Raw genomic sequence first — 16,780 nt, 5'->3', positions numbered from 1 at the left:
TGCCCCACCTCCCCTGGCCTCGCCTTTGCCCGAGCTGCCTCTGTGCCCCCAAGGCCTGTCCCGGGGCCGTCCCCAGCCCTGGGGGACTCGGGGCTGCTGGTTTTGCTTTCTCGGCCTGAGCCAGCAGCGGGTGACGTAAAAGGCAACACATTTCATGTAATTTCCAGGCCCAGCAAAGTAACCTTGTGCAAGTAGCTAGGAGCCTAGGCCGTGCTGTTCCTTTATCCCCCCAGCTCATCTTCACTCCTACGGCCACAGTCACCGCGGTGCAGCCCGAGGGCAGCGCAGCCCCCACCTCCCAGCCATCCACCACCACTGCTCAGGTGAGAGACAGCCCCCTCGCCTGCCGCCCCTGCCAGGGGAGGGGAGAGCCTAGCCCTTGGAGTGCCCAGAGCTGGCCCACCACGGGGTGCCGAGGCACCTTCCCCGTGACTGAGCTGGTGGTGGGGATGTCAGTGCTGCGATGCAAGGCGCTGGCCAGAGACATGGGGCATGGGCAGGAGAGGCGGGTGTCATGGGGAGGGGCCATGGCTGGGAGGGGGCGGGTGCCACTGGGAGGGGGAGGGTGCCACAGGGAAGGCCTTAGCGACTGGGTAGCTCAGAGGGGCTTTTCCATTCTAGCCCGCTCCAATCCAGCTGTGCCCAGGGTTGTCTGAGCTGGTGCTGCCAGAGACTTGTGGGGCCATTTCCCGGTGGCTAGGTGTCCACCCTGTCAGTCGCTCTCTGGCCCCCCAAGGGCTGTGCAAAGGGGCCGATCCTGCCAGCCCAGCCCCGTCCCTGGGATGCGCGTCTTGGGGGCTGTGTCTGGGCCCCATGCTGAGGCCTTGGACCCTCCTGCCCCTCTGCTCCAGGTCCAGAATTTGGCCATAAGAGCCCAGCAGACAGTAGCACAAGGAGTGGCTTCCTCCCAAGCCCAGCAGCTCCCCACCCTGGCCATGAAGCCAGCTCCAAGCAGCAGCCAGCCAGCCTCCAACACTTCTCAGGGCAAGGCCGTGGGGCCAGCTCCCTCTGTGGGCATCAAGGGCAGCCAGGCTGAGCAGGCAGCAGAGCACCTTAAAAAGGGAGATGGCGGCGTGCCCACCAGCATGGACAGCAGAGGGCACCCCATGAGCCGGACGGTGACACCGGTGACTACCCACCCACTCATCGCCCCAGGTAAGGCCCCAGGCGTCCTGGGTGAGCGGGGTTGGAGGGCGGGAGCCATGCTGTGCACAGGGTGCAGAGTGGCAGAACCTCTGACCAATGTGGCTGTGCTGGGTGGTGGTGATGTGTCGCTGCCCCACGGCGGTGCCGGTGCTCTATAGAGAGGCTGCAGTGCCACATGCAAGTACTTGGTGATGAAGCCACAGTGTTATGGGCCCACGCTCTGTGGTGGTCCTGCATGCTGGTGCTCTGTGGCCCAGCGCAGTGCCGCATGCCAGGGCTGCGGTGGTGGGTGCTGGTCCTCTGGGGTCAGACACATCATGATGCCACACCGTGATGTGGCTCAGGGTTGTGCCAAAGTCCCTTGGTTGTTTTTTGCTGCACGTGCCACACTCTGGCCGGTGGGGCATGCTGCGGGACGGAGTAGAAGGCTCCAAGGGCTGGGAACGTGAGTGCATCCTTGAGACTGAGGCAGAAGGGATGAATTGGGTGCGGGTGAGACGCTGGGTCCCTTGGCTCAGCCCAGTTGCCAGTCAATCAGAAGATGCAGGCCAGAGCATGAAGCTGATCTGTAGCCGCGTGTGTTCACATGTACATGTGTTGCATATGATGACTGCTCAGACTCTCCAGCTGCGCTGGGTGGGCAGCCCTCAGCAGTGCCGGCTGCCTGCTCTTTGTCCCACAGCTCAAGCACGTGGACCTGTTGCTGCCCACTGGGGGTTGCTTGGTCGTCCCTCCCTGCTGCGTGCCAGGCCACTGGCCAATGGCAGGGCCCGGTGCAGTCTGTCAGGATCTGCCCCTTGCTGGAGAATCAGGCCCTGGAATCTCAGCTTTCCCTCCAGATAGATGGTTGAACTTGGGAAATAGGAGCAGTAAGTGGCACAGGAACGTCTGCCTGAGTCTGCAGAAAGCCTGAAACAGTGGGCCAGCTGCTCAGCCCAGGATTCTCTAAACTCAGCCAACAGGAGGCGACAGCTGCAAAGGACACTGCAGCTCCCTGATTCCAGGGCTGGTTCTACACCTGCCCTGACCCCAGTACACGTTACAGGAGCCAGGGGGCTGCACTAACCTACACCAACAGCCTCCTGAGTGTGTCTGCCAGCTAGGGATTGCTGGAGCGCAGTAGTGCTGACACAGCTCCTGTGCCGGGGATTGCAGGGCAGGGGCAGTCCCCAGCAGGGGAGATTGTGCCACTTTCCAAGCACAAAAGGTGCCAGGCCACAATATGGGATGAGGCTTAATAATTCGGAGCTGTTCATCTAAAAGGTATGTTGACTCTGAAACCTAATGATGGCAACTTAACTCTTTCACTGCTGAAACCTCCAGCAGATGTATTTATCCCACAGTCCCATGCCACCTCCCAGGTGCCAAAACCTTCCACTTCCCCTCTGGCCCCTAGGGTACAGTAATGCCTGGTCAATGCAAACATCTGAGGCAGATGGAAAATGGATGCTGTGGGACAGCCAAGAATGAATTACATTTAATACCAAAATAAACTGCCCAGGGCTTCTGCACTGACCGTCCCATATCCCTGTCACGTTGATTACTGTCCTCCCACCATTAATGTCAGAGATGCGACTGCACCATTGCCAACCAGAGAGCTGCCAAATCTTGGCTGAGCTCACTGTGGAGAACATGCTCCCTTGGCACTTGAGAGCATGCTATGTGGTTGGTACCCTGCACTCTGTGACCCTGTCCCAGCATACCCCCCGCCCCCCTCCTACCCTGGGAGAGCCATACTGACCGTTTCCCAGACAAACCCTGCATCCACACATAGGGCCAGCGCCATGTGGAACTAGAAGCCGTTTAGCACCGCCTGGCATGCAGGCCACATGTTCGGGGGGTTGGGCAGGGGAGTGTGTGGTAGTGACGTATGAAGGGAGAGGGGCAAGGGTACTGGGGGGACTTTCTGGGTAACCCCCACCCCAGAGAGCCCTCCAGAGGAGGACAAGGGTTGGCCACGGGTCATTCTGGGAGGAATGGGGCCTAGAGCAACATCTAGCCAGTCGAAGACACTGAGTGAGCCAGAGTGACCGGAGAGTGGCACCTGGGGGCAGGAGACAGGGAGTGGGCCAATGTGTGCCAGGAGCAGGCTGCAGACAGGAGCTGGCTGCAGGGGGAAGCCCCAGATGGAGCGGGGGCTGGGCTGGGAGAGGGAGAGCAGCTGAACAGGGAGGGGAGGCAGTTGGTGGGGCTGGGACAGGTCCAGGCAGTGAGTGCCAAGCTGAAGGAAGAGCAGCCTGAGCCGGGATCTGGGCCAGCAGCTGCCTGGAGGAAAGCAGAGAACAAGGTGCAGGAGGAACCTCACACAGAGACACTTGGGTGGAGCCAGGCCAGTCAAACTGCGGCCCTGGGGACCCAGGCCAGCCTCAAGCGGAGTTAGAGAGGCAGCTTGGCCAGGAGAAGTGTGAGGCCTTCAAGGCTCCCCCCACGCATGAGCTGCTCCTATGAGCCCAGTGAAGGGGAGCTGAGTGGGGTAGCTGGAGGGGTGCAGAGCTGCTCCCAGGGATTGAGAACATGCTTGATGTGGTGTCGCAGCCTGGCCGGTTCTCCACTTTGTACTTACCCACCGGGCACTGCTTCCTCCTGCCAGTGGGGCCGAAATGACATTCACTGCCAAACCTGGCCTCTGAATTTGGAGGCATGCCATTGGGGCTCAGCTACACCCCAGAACATTTCAGAGGCTGGCACACGTCCTTCTGGCTGACTCTACAAGGAGCTTGCTGCCTGGTGTGTCTGCAGGACACATGAGTCGGTGGTAGGTCACTGGATGAACATCTGAGGAAGCTGGAAGCTGCAGATTGTCAGCCTGAAAGCAAAACCCTCCCAGTGTCCTTTGTTCTGCATCACAGGGGAGGTGTTTGGGACCTAAGTTCCCTCTTAAGATACGTGCATGTGTGGCTGTGCACGTAAGTCCCCCAGCCCTGGGGTTGCAGTGCAGCGAGGAGACATGCCTCCCTCTCCCAGCTCTGGCACCTCAGCCCCAGCCCCAGAGCTGCTGTGGTGGGGAGAGATGCTCTACCCAAGCCCAGGTGCTGCTGGGGGGAGTCCTCTCTCCCCGCTGCAGCCCCGGGGAAGCCTTCACCCCAAACTCCTCATCCCTGGCCCCACCCCAGAGCCCGCACCTCCACCCGGAGCTCTCACCCCTCTGCCCCCCAACCCTCTGCCCCAGCCCTGAGCCCCCTCCTGCACTCCGAACCCCTTGACCCCACCGCCACCACACATCACCTCCATATTGGTGCACATAGCAAAATTCATTCCACACATGGATGGGAAAAATTAGAGGGAACATTGTTTGGGACACCTGGTTTCTGCAGAGGGCGGCTCTGATCTGGACGGAGCGGAAACCACTTTCAGTAGCAGAGGTGCAACACTTCGTCGGTTTAACTTCATCTCCCAGATGAGCTGCTGGATTTGCAATGACAGTGAAGCATCTCCATGGACTTGCGGAGGAGCGAACTTGGTGCATGGCAGGAAGCTTTTTGGGGATTAAAGAGCAGACTGATGTCGGCACCAGTTTTGGTTTCCTATGATCCACAGCCATCAGTCATATTGCAGGCAGATGCAAGCGAGGATGCTGTGTGCACTGTTCTTAATTTGCAGCCTTCTGCAGTCAAGGAGAAGTCACGTATGCCAGGAAGGCGCTGTCCAGGGCAGAGCACGAGGACTTGACTCCTAAGGGTTGCTGTCTGTTGGGACATTTACCAGGCGTTTCAGAATCCCTTTACTGGGAAAGCAGGTGCTGTTGAGCACGGGCCATAGAGCACTCCGTGGCTGTGAACTTCCACCAGCCAGGACAGGTAGGCTGCTAGTTCCTTTCCAGTCTGTGATGGGGTGTTCACCCCACCCCACCCTGAAGGGGTTAAAAAGGCTCAGAAGGGCTACTTGGCAGGATGGGTGGCACCTGGGTGTGCTGTAGGCTGGACATGCAGCCCTGATTGAACTTGAAGCCCAGCTGGGCAGGAACAGGCTGGCCTTGTATAAAGCCAGGGAGTGGAGAGCAGAAGGGGGCTGCAGGGGGAGAGAGTTGGCCCTCGCTCTCAGGGTTGAGAGAAAGGAGTAGGAAGGAACCTAGGGAAAATAGTAGCAAGGAGTGAGGCCGCAGGTGCCTTAACTGTTGATTGTAGGGTCCCTGGGCTAGAACCCAGTGTAGAGGGCAGTTCTGGCTTCCCCTACCAGCCATGGGGGGGTGGCACAGCCGGGCGGTGGACTTTGAAGAGTGCCTGAGGCACTCTTGGTTAGAGAGACTCTAACACCCTGCCAGGGGAGGAACTCTAGTGACCTGACCCAGAGCCAAGGCACAAAGAGGAAGTGCTGTGCGAGATTGGGAAAAGGGGGCTGAGAAACCCCCAGAAGTGGTGAGTGAGCCCCAAGGAGGTGCCAGCCCAGCGAGTGGAGCAAACCCTGTGACACGGCTCCAGACTGAGCATTGCCTGGGCACGTGGAACAGCACCGCCGCGGTGCCCTGCCTGAAGAGCTCCTGAGCAGCCTCGGCGCTGGGATGTGAGTGCCCTGGATGCAAAGGGGAGGATGAGAAGGAAGGAGAACGGCTGCTGAACCAGGACCCCTTGGAGGAGCTAAGAGGCAATTCTGTGGCTTCCGCAGTGGGCGCACAGACAGAGCCAAAGCATCCCAAAGAGCTCGGCCTGAGTTGCCTCCGCAGAGGGGTCGGCTAGCATGTCAGGCACAGGGGAAGGAGGGCAGGGGCCTTCGCAGTCAGTGCTTCCTCCAGCTCTTCCGCAACACGAAGATGAGGAGCAGCCTGGGAGCTGACCCACTCACCCCCAAATCTGCAGTCACTGTTTCTAGCCAGGCTGGTGTCTGCGTGTGCCCCTGGTGGGTGCCTGGGGAGGGGATGGTGTGACGGGGGAATTTTCTGGGGAATTAAGATGTTAGGCCTGAATTTTCTAGGCTACTCAAAACCTATTGCCCAGGCTGCCTGTTCCGCCAGCTCCAGCCTACTGCTGCTGGGGTTGCTGGAGCTGGAGGGACCCGGCGAGCACCTCCTGTGCATGGCAGCAGATGAACCTTCCCTTTGCATTTCAGGCTGGGGCTGCATCTTTTCAGTGGCACTGACCCATGTCTCCAGCTGCCATGGCTTCTCTTCCCTTGCTGCCCAGTGCCCACTGACCTCTCCCCTGCCAGCTGTGGGCCAGAAGCCATTACCCACTGGCCTCTCGTCCTTCAAGTGCTCTCGGTGGGGCATTCTGGGCTGGGCCTTTCAGTGGTTCAGCCTCCAGGCAGGCCCCCCTGTCAGTCCCTGGGTCGAGGCTCCCCTCTTTGGGCCCACATGGCCTGTCTGAGCTCTGCCCAGCTCCCTGGGTCTATTGGGCCCTTAACTAGACTCCCCAGGGACTCCAGCAGCTGCATCATTGGAGACACCTTTTTCTGGGGCCTCCCCAATGCGAACAACTCCTCGTGGCCCACTGTGGGCTGGATCCCCAGCCCCACCTTGCCCAGTGCCAGCCTGGTGCCAGCTCTGCCTCGTGCCAGTTCCTGCTCTGTTTGGGGCTCCCTCATTACCCCCCCTCCCAGAGCAATTGGAGGGTGGGGAGGGGCCCAGTTGTCCTAAGGGGGCAGCAGGGGGAGATGAGGGCACACATGCTACTGCTTGAAGTGGGCTGGTGCCCGGCATTTGCCTTACGCTGGCGCTCAACCCCGTTCACCCCGTACTCTCTGCCCATGCTAGCCCCTGTGCTCACCCTAGGGCTCCCTCCCCCTCCTCCTCCTGCCTCCCCCCACACCTGCCATTATTGGCTTCTGGCTGCTATTCTTCCCACGTGGTGGTTGGTTGCTGTGGAAACAGCAGCGTTGCTGTGGGGTATAAATAAATAACAGCCTCAGCAGGAAGAGAGCTGGAAAAGTGCGGGGGGGAGCAACCAGCCCTGTGTGAGCCCCTCTGACCCCCCCTCCCATTGTGCTCTTATAGGCCTAGGGGAGCTGAGGCCCCTCCGGCTCTTCCCCCTGGGGGGCATCCCCTCTCCAGAGCCCAGGGAGTTGTCTCTCTCTCTGGCCCCAGCCCGGATGGGGCTTTCACAGGCCTTGGCTAGTAGCCAGAGCAGAGACAATGGGATCCAGGCCCTGGTGACGAGTGGGATTTGGCCTCAGCATCTGCCGCGCCGGAGATAAGATGCCTCCTGCTGCGGCGGCAGCTGGGCTGCAACTCCTCCAGACAATGACTGCAAACCTGAGTGAGCGGTCCCAGCAGATACCCCTGCAGGGGCCTTGCATTTGGGGGTCCGACTCAAAGCAGACCTGTTAAAGGGGGCAACACAATTTGGGGCTGAGAGTGCCAAAAGCAGCAGATGTGCTCAGGTGGGCTGAGCTAGAGTGGGCAGAGGGGCTCCCTGGGCAACAGATGGCACTTGGCTGCCTGTAGGAATCCCTCATTGCTTGGAGCTGCCTGCGAGGATCTGGCTGGCTTGCGAGTGGCATGCTGTCTCCCAGACCCATGGGCCTTGCTGCTTGCAGCCAGAGAGGCCTGGCTGGGGTGATTGTTAGAGGATACTGTTATTGCACTCATTAATTCTTTGCACTAACAACCTTGAATCATGTTACAAAGATGGGGAAACTGAAAAATTGGGGCAGGTTCATAGAAGAGCCACTAGAATGACGAAAGGATTGGAAAATATGCCGTGTAGTTACAGACTCAAGAAGTGCAGTCTATTTCGCTGGTTCAGGAGAAGGCTAACGGGTGACTAGATCACAATCCATAGTGCCTACCTGGGGAACCGAAGTTTGAAAATAGGGGTCTCTTCCATCCAGCAGACAACGGTCTAACACAATCCAGTGGCTAGAAGTTGAAGCCTGACAAATTCAGATTGAAAATAAGGCCAGATTTTAACAGGGAGGGTAATTAACCAGTGGAACAACTTACCAAGGGTTGTGGTGGACTCTCCATCACTGGAAATTGAGATTGTATGTTTTTCGAAAAGCTACACCCTAGTTCAAATGGACATGAAGTCAGAGCAGTCCTATGGCCTGTAGTATACAGGCAGGCAGACTGATGATTGCAGTGGTCCCATCCAGTCTTATGAATGGCCTCATCCATAGCTAAGAGGGGCATAGAATCCAGGACCCTTGATTACCTGGCTGCTGCCTGGGCCGCACGGCATCTTTCTGTACCTTTGGTTAGGAGCAAGAGCTGTGGCTAATAACACTCTGAGCCTGAATCTTGCAAAATAAATGGCTCAAACCTGTCTGGGTTCTGGGCTGGTGCACCTCTACTACGCTTACGTTAACCCCATGATATTATGGGGCAGCTGTAAACATGGTGAGACAGTGCTGCAGGCTAAAATGGGTTTGGCGTATATTTGATCTAAACGGGCGAAGTGCTGTGGAACTGCTAATTATATTCTAATGAAGTGTGTGTGTGTCACTGCCCTCTATTGGAACAGATCAGCATTGCTTGTGTGTCATACACCCTGTAAGGCTAACAGAGAGGATTTTTTAGGGCTGGAGGTTGTGAGCTCCACCCCAGCTGTAGCCAGGAAGTTATGTGTACTGGCTGTGTGTAGCACAGGGAAAGTCGGAGGAGCTTGTGCATTGGCTACATCGCTGTTATTACCTAGCCTGTGGGGCTGAGGCCCAGCCAGGTGGGACCCACTCTAAACAGCGTGTGAGAGCCCTGGGCGCTGCCCAGCAGCGGAGAGTTTTGGTGCAGTGTGGCCCCACCCACAGTGGTGGGTGAAAGTGTCTTTAACAAAGTATCAGGGCCCAGCGGGCTGGGGGTGCTGATCTCTGGATGGGGGCCTGGTCCGGCCTGGGGGTGGGGGGCTGTGTGCAGTGAGCCCCGTGCCCTGGTCCATGGCGTTCTGAAGCTCAAGCCCTAGAGCCCTTGAGCTGTGGCTGGGGTGGGGTGCTGAGTTCTGGAGCTACCCAGGGTCTCCCCAGCTCTCTCGCTCGCACTAGTAAATAGTAGCTGGTTTAGCTCCCTGGCACTGGCCCCACTTTGTCCCCATCTGTGCTTGGCCGACAAGACCTGGCCCCACCTGCCCTGATCACTGACCTGGCAGCTTTGGAAATGCCACCATTCCCCCTCCTGCGCTGGGGTTGCCATGGCAACTCCTCTGTTTTGTAGGCATTTCAAGCAGAAAGGCCAAATCTGCATTTAAAAAGCTGAGTGGGTGTGAGGGGAGCAGAGCTAAAGGGCCTAAGCCAGCCCAGTCCTAACCCCTGCCTGCCCTGGGGCTGGGCCCTGGGGCACTGGGAGCAGCAGGAGGTGCTGAGGCCTTCCTGGGTGTCTAGCCTGGTGAAGGAAGAAGGGGTTGAGTTTGAGTCCCTGGCATTGCAGCTCCCCCTGATCCAGGCCCAGGAAGGACTTTGGCCAGGTCCACACCAGCGATGATGTGCTGGTTAGCTCTGCCGGCAAACCCTCCTCACTGAGCCAGGGAGTGCTTTGGCTGGTCCAGCTTAGACCAGTTCAGCCAATGAAATAACCCTCCAGGCAGGGACCCTTTCCCCCGATCCCTGCACCCCACGTGGTGCCCAGACGGGAACCCCTCCCTGGGCCCATACCTCCAGCTGTTGTAGGTTGCTGGACTGGTTTATCTAATTCACAAAGTGGAGAGACACCTTTAAAACCAACTTGGCTAGTGCAAGCTCGTGATCTGTCAGTGATGGCACAAAATGCAGCCAAACCCCGGGGTCCTCTGGGGCCTGCCTGACGGCTGGGAGGGGTGACTGCCCTACAATAGTGTGGGGGCATCCCTCTCCCTTAGCTGCTCGGGTCAGAGCATGTGGCAGGGGAGTGGGTCTGGGTTCTCTGCCAGGCTCTAAGCCAATCTCAGTGCTCTGGGGCTTCCCCAGCTGGGGGGGGGGGGAGGGGGAGCAGTTGAGCGCGCTGGGGAGGGCTGAGGGACTTGTCTGCAGGTTCAACGTGGCCCCTGGTTCAACTCCCAGGCTGTTGTGTGAGGGCTGGATGTAGGCCTCTGCCCTGCCCTGCCCCGCTGCTACACCAAATCCAAAATCTCCTGCCCCTTCTTCCCCCAACCCCGTCCCCCAGCTCAGGCCTGAAGGGCTGCCGTGGCTGCAGCGTAGCCCCTTGCATCCCCCTGCCAGGCCGAGGCATGGAATGGCCCCCGCTAAGTGTTGGTGCCTGGAGCTCCAGCTCTGAGGGAACCATCTGCTGCAGCGGCGCAGACTTAGTTCCTGGCTGCTGGATAATTGTGCAGTGGGCAGGCGGGCAGCTTGCAGCTGAAGGGGAAAGGCCAGAGCAGCAGGGTCTACCCTGAAACGAGGGCAAGCCCCAGCCTGGCCAGAGGCAGCTGCTTTAACTGCTACGCTGCTGAGGATGTGTAAGCTCAGCCTCGGCTCCTTCTCTGGGCCCTCCAGCCGTGGGGATGGGCTGAACTGGGGTTTGCAAAGCTCCATCCCATGCTCAGACGTGGGTTTCCAAACGCACAACGTCCGGGGCGTTTGGGTCTCCGGTTCCAGTTCTGGCCACATCTCTAGCTCCAGCCCCTGGGCCCTCCTGCCCAGCTCCCCCAACCCACTCCAGCCCCCCCCCCCCCAAGCCCACAGGCTCATTCCGAGAGGTCAGTTTGGGAGTGGGTCTCACTGCCAGGGAGGCTGGGCTGGCTGAGAATAACCCCATGCCAAAGCTTTCCCAGCACCAGGCCCCTAGTGGCCCCTCAGCCCCCTGTAAACAACCAGTCTCCAGGAATCACCCACCTGGCAAGCTCTCCCTTCCTGTGCGTAAAACCAGAGAATCATAGAATCTCAGGGTTGGAAGGGACCTCAGGAGGTATCTAGTCCCACCCCCTGCTCAAAGCAGGACCAAACCCAACTAAATCATCCCAGCCAGGGCTTTGTCAAGCCTGACCTTAAAAACCTCTAAGGAAGGAGATTCCACCACCTCCCTAGGGAACCCATTCCAATGCTTCACCACCCTCCTAGTGAAAAAGTTTTTCCTAATATCCAACCTAGACCCCCCCCCCACTGCAACTTGAGACCATTACTCCTTGTTCTGTCATCTGCCACCACTGAGAACAGTCTAGATCCATCCTCTTTGGAACCCCCTTTCAGGTAGCTGAAAGCAGCTATCAAATCCCCCCTCATTCTTCTCTTCTGCAGGCTAAACAATCCCAGTTCCCTCAGCCTCTCCTCATAAGTCATGTGCTCCAGCCCCCTAATCATTTTTGTTGCCCTCCGCTGGACTCTTTCCAATTTTTCCACATCTTCCTTGTAGTGTGGGGCCCAAAACTGGACACAATTCTCCAGATATGGCCTCACCAATGTTAAATAGAGGGGAATGATCATGTCCCTCGATCTGCTGGCAATGCCCCTACTTATAGAGCCCAAAATGCCATTAGCCTTCTTGGCAACAAGGGCACACTGTTGTGACGCTGTAGGGACTGTTTGCATGGGGGATGGGAGAGCAGGGGGTGACTTTAGGTGAGGGACAGGACCTGAGCCTGTAACCTGAGCCAGGAAGGGGGGTCGGGGGAGTCAACACCTTTGCCCGGGAAGCTGGACAAAGGAAGAGAGCCTGCTGGAGAGGTTTTTAGTTTCAGGTTTGGGCTGGCTGGGAAGAGGCAGGAACCCCAAGTCTGGGGTCTAAGATCCTTGCCCCCCAGAGGGACCTGGCTAAGGGGCCTGGTTGTACGTACAAGCCCTGCTTGGGACTGTGTTCCTGTTGTCTAATAAACCTATTTTACTGGCTGGCTAAAAGTCACAGTAAATCGCAGAAAATGGGGGTTGCAGGGCCGAGACTCCCCCACACTCTGTAACAACTGTTGACTCATATCCAGCTTCTCATCCACTGTAACCCCTAGGTCCTTTTCTGCAGAACTGCTGCCTTGCCATTCGGTCTCTAGTCTGTAGTAGTGCATGAGATTCTTCCTTCACTTCAGCTCTAGGTCCTCCGCTTAGATGCCCAGGTGCCTGGGGAATGCCCTTGAGAGAGGAAGGCTGGACAGTGGGTTCCTGGCACATAGACAATCCCTCAGCCCTGTTCTAAGAACCCTGAGATCCCCTAGCCCCGGTGGGTAGGGACAGCATTCCACATTGCAGTTAGGGAAACTGAGGCACAGATCACAACATTGACCCATTCAAGGATAGAGCTGAGGTTAGCACCCCATTCACAGGCCTGTGCTAAATGCCCTGTTCTCCTGACAGCTGTTACGTTTGGCCAAGTAGCCATGCAAATACCCAGTGCAATCCGCTGTTTTCCCCCCGCATGGCTCCAGTTCCCGTGGGCTCCATTCCCAAGTCCCTGGGGAATGTTTCTAGCTGCCCAGCATGGCTGGCTCTGCCTGGGGTCTGCAATTCCATCTCAGTCTATCCTGCATCTGTACCTCACTGGGGATGGACTCGGGGGTCGGTACCTGACACAGCAGCCCAGGTGATGGTGCAGAAAGGCAGAATGGCTCCAGCTGGCTGCACCATCCCCTGCAGGGCTGGTAGGAATCCCTGTGTCTCTGTGCTGGGGAAGCCAGCCCATCGGGGAGCTGAGACAGGAGCGAAAAGGCACCGTTTTACCTTGTTGCTTTCTGAGTGCTTCCTCCCTGCCAGGAATGGGGCAAGGCCTCACCAACACACAGCACTTATCCCTACCCCACAGAGACCTGTGCTTATGACATGCAGAGAGATTTTAGGCAGGATGGGGAATTGTGCTCTACTGAAACTCCACCCCAAAACCCAAGCTCCGCCCACAATCCCAGGATGCCCACATATTTCAAAATGTTTTGTGGTTGACAGTGATAACATTAAGCACTAGAGTGAACATCCACTGAGTGGACCAGTTCCTATTCCTTGTGTTCCAGCCTGCAGGCTCAGGCACACATCATGCAGCGGGTCACATCCCAAAGCTTTCCTTCCTGACCAGCTGGGCGAGAAACAACCAGCCCGAGGGGCCAGGGGGCCGGAGGGAATGGCCCTGGTGGCAGCAGCGAGAATTCAAGTGAACGGCCTCTGTCCCCATGGGTGACATGGAGTCAGAGGGGGCTCAGGGTCCCTGTGCTCTCCCCCTCATGCCCGTTCCCTGCCCTCCTGTCCCTTGCTAATGTGCCTGGGGGAGCAAGGGAGGGGCGCACCACTTAGGCAGACACAATAAAGCCGCCAGAGTCATGGTCCAGCGCCTCATGCCTCTCCCCAAGGGGAGTCTGGCCCCGGCTGTGCATGGGGGAGGGGAATAGAAGGGGCGAGGCGGCTCGTGCCTGGGCACCTCAGAGGACGGGGGTGGCTGTGCCCCCGGCGCAGCGGGAGGGGGCTGGTGGGCGTGGCCAGCCCAGGTGTCTCTGGAACAAAGAGGCGAATGTTCCGCGTGGGTGAGCAGGGGCTGCGCAGCTGGGAGGGCGACGGCCTCGTGACGAACGGCTCTGTGCTGTGCTTCCCCCTCCAGCGTACGCCCAGCTGCAGCCCCACCAGCTCATTCAGCAGCAGAAGCAGATCCAGCACCAGTTTGTGATCCAGCAGCAGCAGCAGCTCCAGCCCAGGCCTCAACCTCAGCTCATCCAGGGCGGTGCCAACACCTCACCCCAGCTGCAGCCACTGCCCACGCCCACGCCCAGCCTGGCAGTGCAGCCCAGCCCGCAGGTGCAGGGCCAGAGCCACAGCACCCCACAAGGCCCAGCCCTCCTGTCCCACCCACCGCAGTGCCAAGCTTCCAGTCAACACAAACCTAGTGCTAACCAGCCATACCAGCCCACTCTACGTGCCCCTGGGCTCCAAGCCGTGGGCCCGGCCCCACCAGCACCTGAGGGCGGGCCTCAGAACGGACACCCCGGGGGCCTGAACCATGCCACGCAGCGCAAGTTCCAGCATGCCTCAGCCGTGATCCTGCAGCTCCAGCCAGCCATAGGGACGGTGAGTGTGGCATGGCTGGGGAATGCGGTGCCAGCCACTGGGGGACGTTGGGAGATTTGGTCCTGGGTTTGGGTTTGGTTGTGACTTGGAGAAGGAAATGTAGAGATCTCACTGTAAATGTTTGATTGTTAACAGTGGCCCCCTCAGCTGGATACAGGATTCTTCTTCACTTCCTGGACTCAACTCTTGTGGGACGTTTCTGTGCGCTGTTAAACAGCCACCATGTTCTACCCCAGAGGCGCTCATGTTTCATGCTGGGCAACATGTTGCCTGGGGTGGGGGGGAGCCCTGGGATCTCTCCAGGCGCTGGCTGCTGTTACACTCTCCTTCTTGCCTGCCTCCCTGACAGCCTCAGCTCAGCATCCAGGAGAATGCCAGGAAAGACGTCCTTCCTGCTGATAAGAACCCGGAAAGCCTGCCAGCTCAGCAGCCGCAGCCGCCACAGGCTGCCCTGATGCCCCCAGCTGCGCCCCCGGACCTAGAGGTCTCTGAGGGCAACAGGCCCCCTACTCATGGTAAGGAGCGGCTGCCTTGCCCACCCCCTGCTCTGAGACGTCTTGTGTCCTGGCTCAGACAAAGGGAACGGGCAGGGCCCTGCTTAGGGAATGGGGCAGAGCTGGATTGCTGGGGAGCGTTCAGGGTGAAGCTGGGGCGTAGGGGGAAGTTCCTGAGTGTATTCTGGGCAGCACCTTGGAAATAACCCACACCCCAAGGGGCTTTGCAGCCTCACTCCCCCATTGGATCCCCACCTGCACACCAGCAGCGCACAGGGCCCATCAGAGAGGTAGAACAGGGGAGAATGCCTGGTTGCAAAGATCCTGCAAGTGGGCCCCCCGTGCCCAGCCCAACAGACGAGGCTCCAGAGCATGCCACCACCGGGATCTGCACTGCACCGCGTCCATAGGCCGCCCAGCCTGGGGAGCAGCTCCCCGGCCGAGCTCCAGGTGGAGAGAGCAGTGCCAGCACAGGGGGTAAGAGGTGCAAGGAGGACGAGGTGAAGAGCTACTGGAGGCTGCTGCCATTGGCAGGAGCTGCAGAGGAGAAGGCTCTCATGGTGTGTGTGGGCAGATGGGGCAGGTGTCAACACAGTTCTCAGACTCAGGGGCATCAGACCTGGCAATGGGTGGGTCCTTCGGGCTGGCTCCCGAGCAGTGGTGCTTTGGTGTAAAGCAGGTTCTTAGATGAGGGTTACTCCTCCTGCCGCGCCCCAAACGCCATCTGCAGTCAGTGCCTGCCTACCTAGGAGACAGCACCATGGCTCTGGGCGTCCTGGGGTGACTAGCACTACTGGGTGGTGGTGCGGCCGGTTCCCCAGTCAGGGACTCAGTCATGCAGGGACTTGCCTGTGTGGTGATGCCAGCAGCATGGCGTGTGCCCTGGGCAGTGACACCAGCGGTGTGGGGGGCACTCACATGGGAATCCCAATGCTGTGGCTGGCCTGCCTGGTCAGTAATGTGGGCAATGTAGCAGGCCAGCATGGGTGGTGGCATCAGCCCCATCCCCAGGCAATGCCAAGGGTGCAGCAGGTTCCCTGGCTGGTGATGCCTTTACAGGGGAGCTGCACTGGTGCAAGTGCACCTGAGAGCTGGCTGCTCCCATCTCTGGGGAGCAATGGCTCTGTTCACCCTGCAGCACAGGTCCCGTGCTGATGGGTGCTGTGGAAGTGCCTCGGAGGATGGATTCCAGCAGCATGTTTCCCAACACAAGAGATGGGAGCGAGGTGCTATTGCCACATCTCGTCAAGCTATCGCCTTCTCCACCGCACTGAGCACTGCTGCTCTGAGCCCCCAGTCGGCAGCTGAGAAAGTTCCCCTGGTTTCCAGCCTTGGGCTGTTTCAGGACTGGATGGGGAACCTGGGGAACCTGTCCTAGGCCCAGCTCAACCCCAGGCCTCCTGCATCCTGGCTGTGAGCTGGTGTCTGGGAGCTGTGATGAATCCCTTGCTCCCAACCCTGAGCTGGGCACGGCTTGGCATGGAGCATCTCTCCGTAGGGCAGGAAGCCCGGGCAGAGACATGGCCAGGGCACGTCACTGCAGGGTGCTGCAGTGCTCGTTGGGCCCCACGTTCGATCTGGCTGGTTTTATAAAGCCAGAGTCTTTCCAGGATGTTATTTTGTTTGAATTCCAGTGCAAACAGGTTGGGGGTCAGATTCCGCATTCCCAGCCCAGCCCTTGCAGCACTGTGCCAGGGCACGGGAGCCAGGGGGAACTGAGCGGGTGGCCCATGGGCAGTGACAGCACAAATGGCAGGTATGTGGCAGGAGACTTCAGCCACCATCTGTGCTGCAGTGAGGTCAGGGGATGTGAACAACACAGGGCAGGAAATGGCCAGAGGAGCCGTCCAGTCTAGTATCACTAGCCAGAACCACAGCTGCCTGACCACCCCCGTCAGTGGGGGGCTGCCACATGCTGGGGGCAGGAGGGCTCCTCTCCTCACACCCAGACATTCTTGTTATTCCAGTGTCTGATCGTCCCCAGCCTTGGCTTGTCTCGAACAATCTGACTTGCAGCCAGTCAGCAGCCGAGCTGGGGGTGGAAACGTCATGTTCCCCCGGACAGTCAGCCCCTGAATGCCAAGTGCCGGGGGCATAGTCAGCATGGGGCCAGCCTCATTAATGCCATCTGCCCGCTAAGTGGAGCCAGGCTCCCCTGAGACGCCAAGCCCCTGGGATATTCTGGACTGGAAAAGCCACAGCACGGCATGGACCCGTCTGTCAGGGTCACTGGGCTGAATCCATCCCCATAGCCTCCTCTGGCACAGCTGTCTTCCTGCTCCCCTCCGGAGGCGGAGGCATGGGGAAAAGGGAGGGGGCTTCGAAGCTGCAAATGC

At 58.9% G+C, this 16,780-nt stretch overlaps 1 protein-coding gene across 9 annotated transcripts in view; it reads left to right on the top strand.

The window, feature by feature from the left end:
• The window catches only part of PHC2 (polyhomeotic homolog 2), a 61,991-nt gene that overhangs the window by 23,507 nt on the left and 21,704 nt on the right, over positions 1-16,780 (top strand). For 4 of the 9 annotated variants that reach the window (XM_039509055.1, XM_039509059.1, XM_039509060.1 and 1 more), the window contains 4 exons: positions 234-323; positions 852-1,155; positions 13,487-13,950; positions 14,300-14,465. In XM_039509055.1, the coding sequence (XP_039364989.1) occupies positions 234-323; positions 852-1,155; positions 13,487-13,950; positions 14,300-14,465 (1,024 nt within the window). Of the gene's footprint in view, positions 1-167; positions 324-851; positions 1,156-7,303; positions 7,335-7,433; positions 7,459-13,486; positions 13,951-14,299; positions 14,466-16,780 lie in introns of those variants that run through there. The other 5 variants (XM_039509065.1, XM_039509057.1, XM_039509056.1 and 2 more) reach the window with 3 other exon arrangements.

Source organism: Mauremys reevesii, linkage group 21, assembly GCF_016161935.1.
Source record: "Mauremys reevesii isolate NIE-2019 linkage group 21, ASM1616193v1, whole genome shotgun sequence".
Lineage (NCBI taxonomy): Eukaryota > Metazoa > Chordata > Testudines > Geoemydidae > Mauremys > Mauremys reevesii.
The sequence above is the reverse complement of the archived record's forward strand: the minus strand, read 5'-3'. Positions and strand labels throughout refer to the sequence as shown.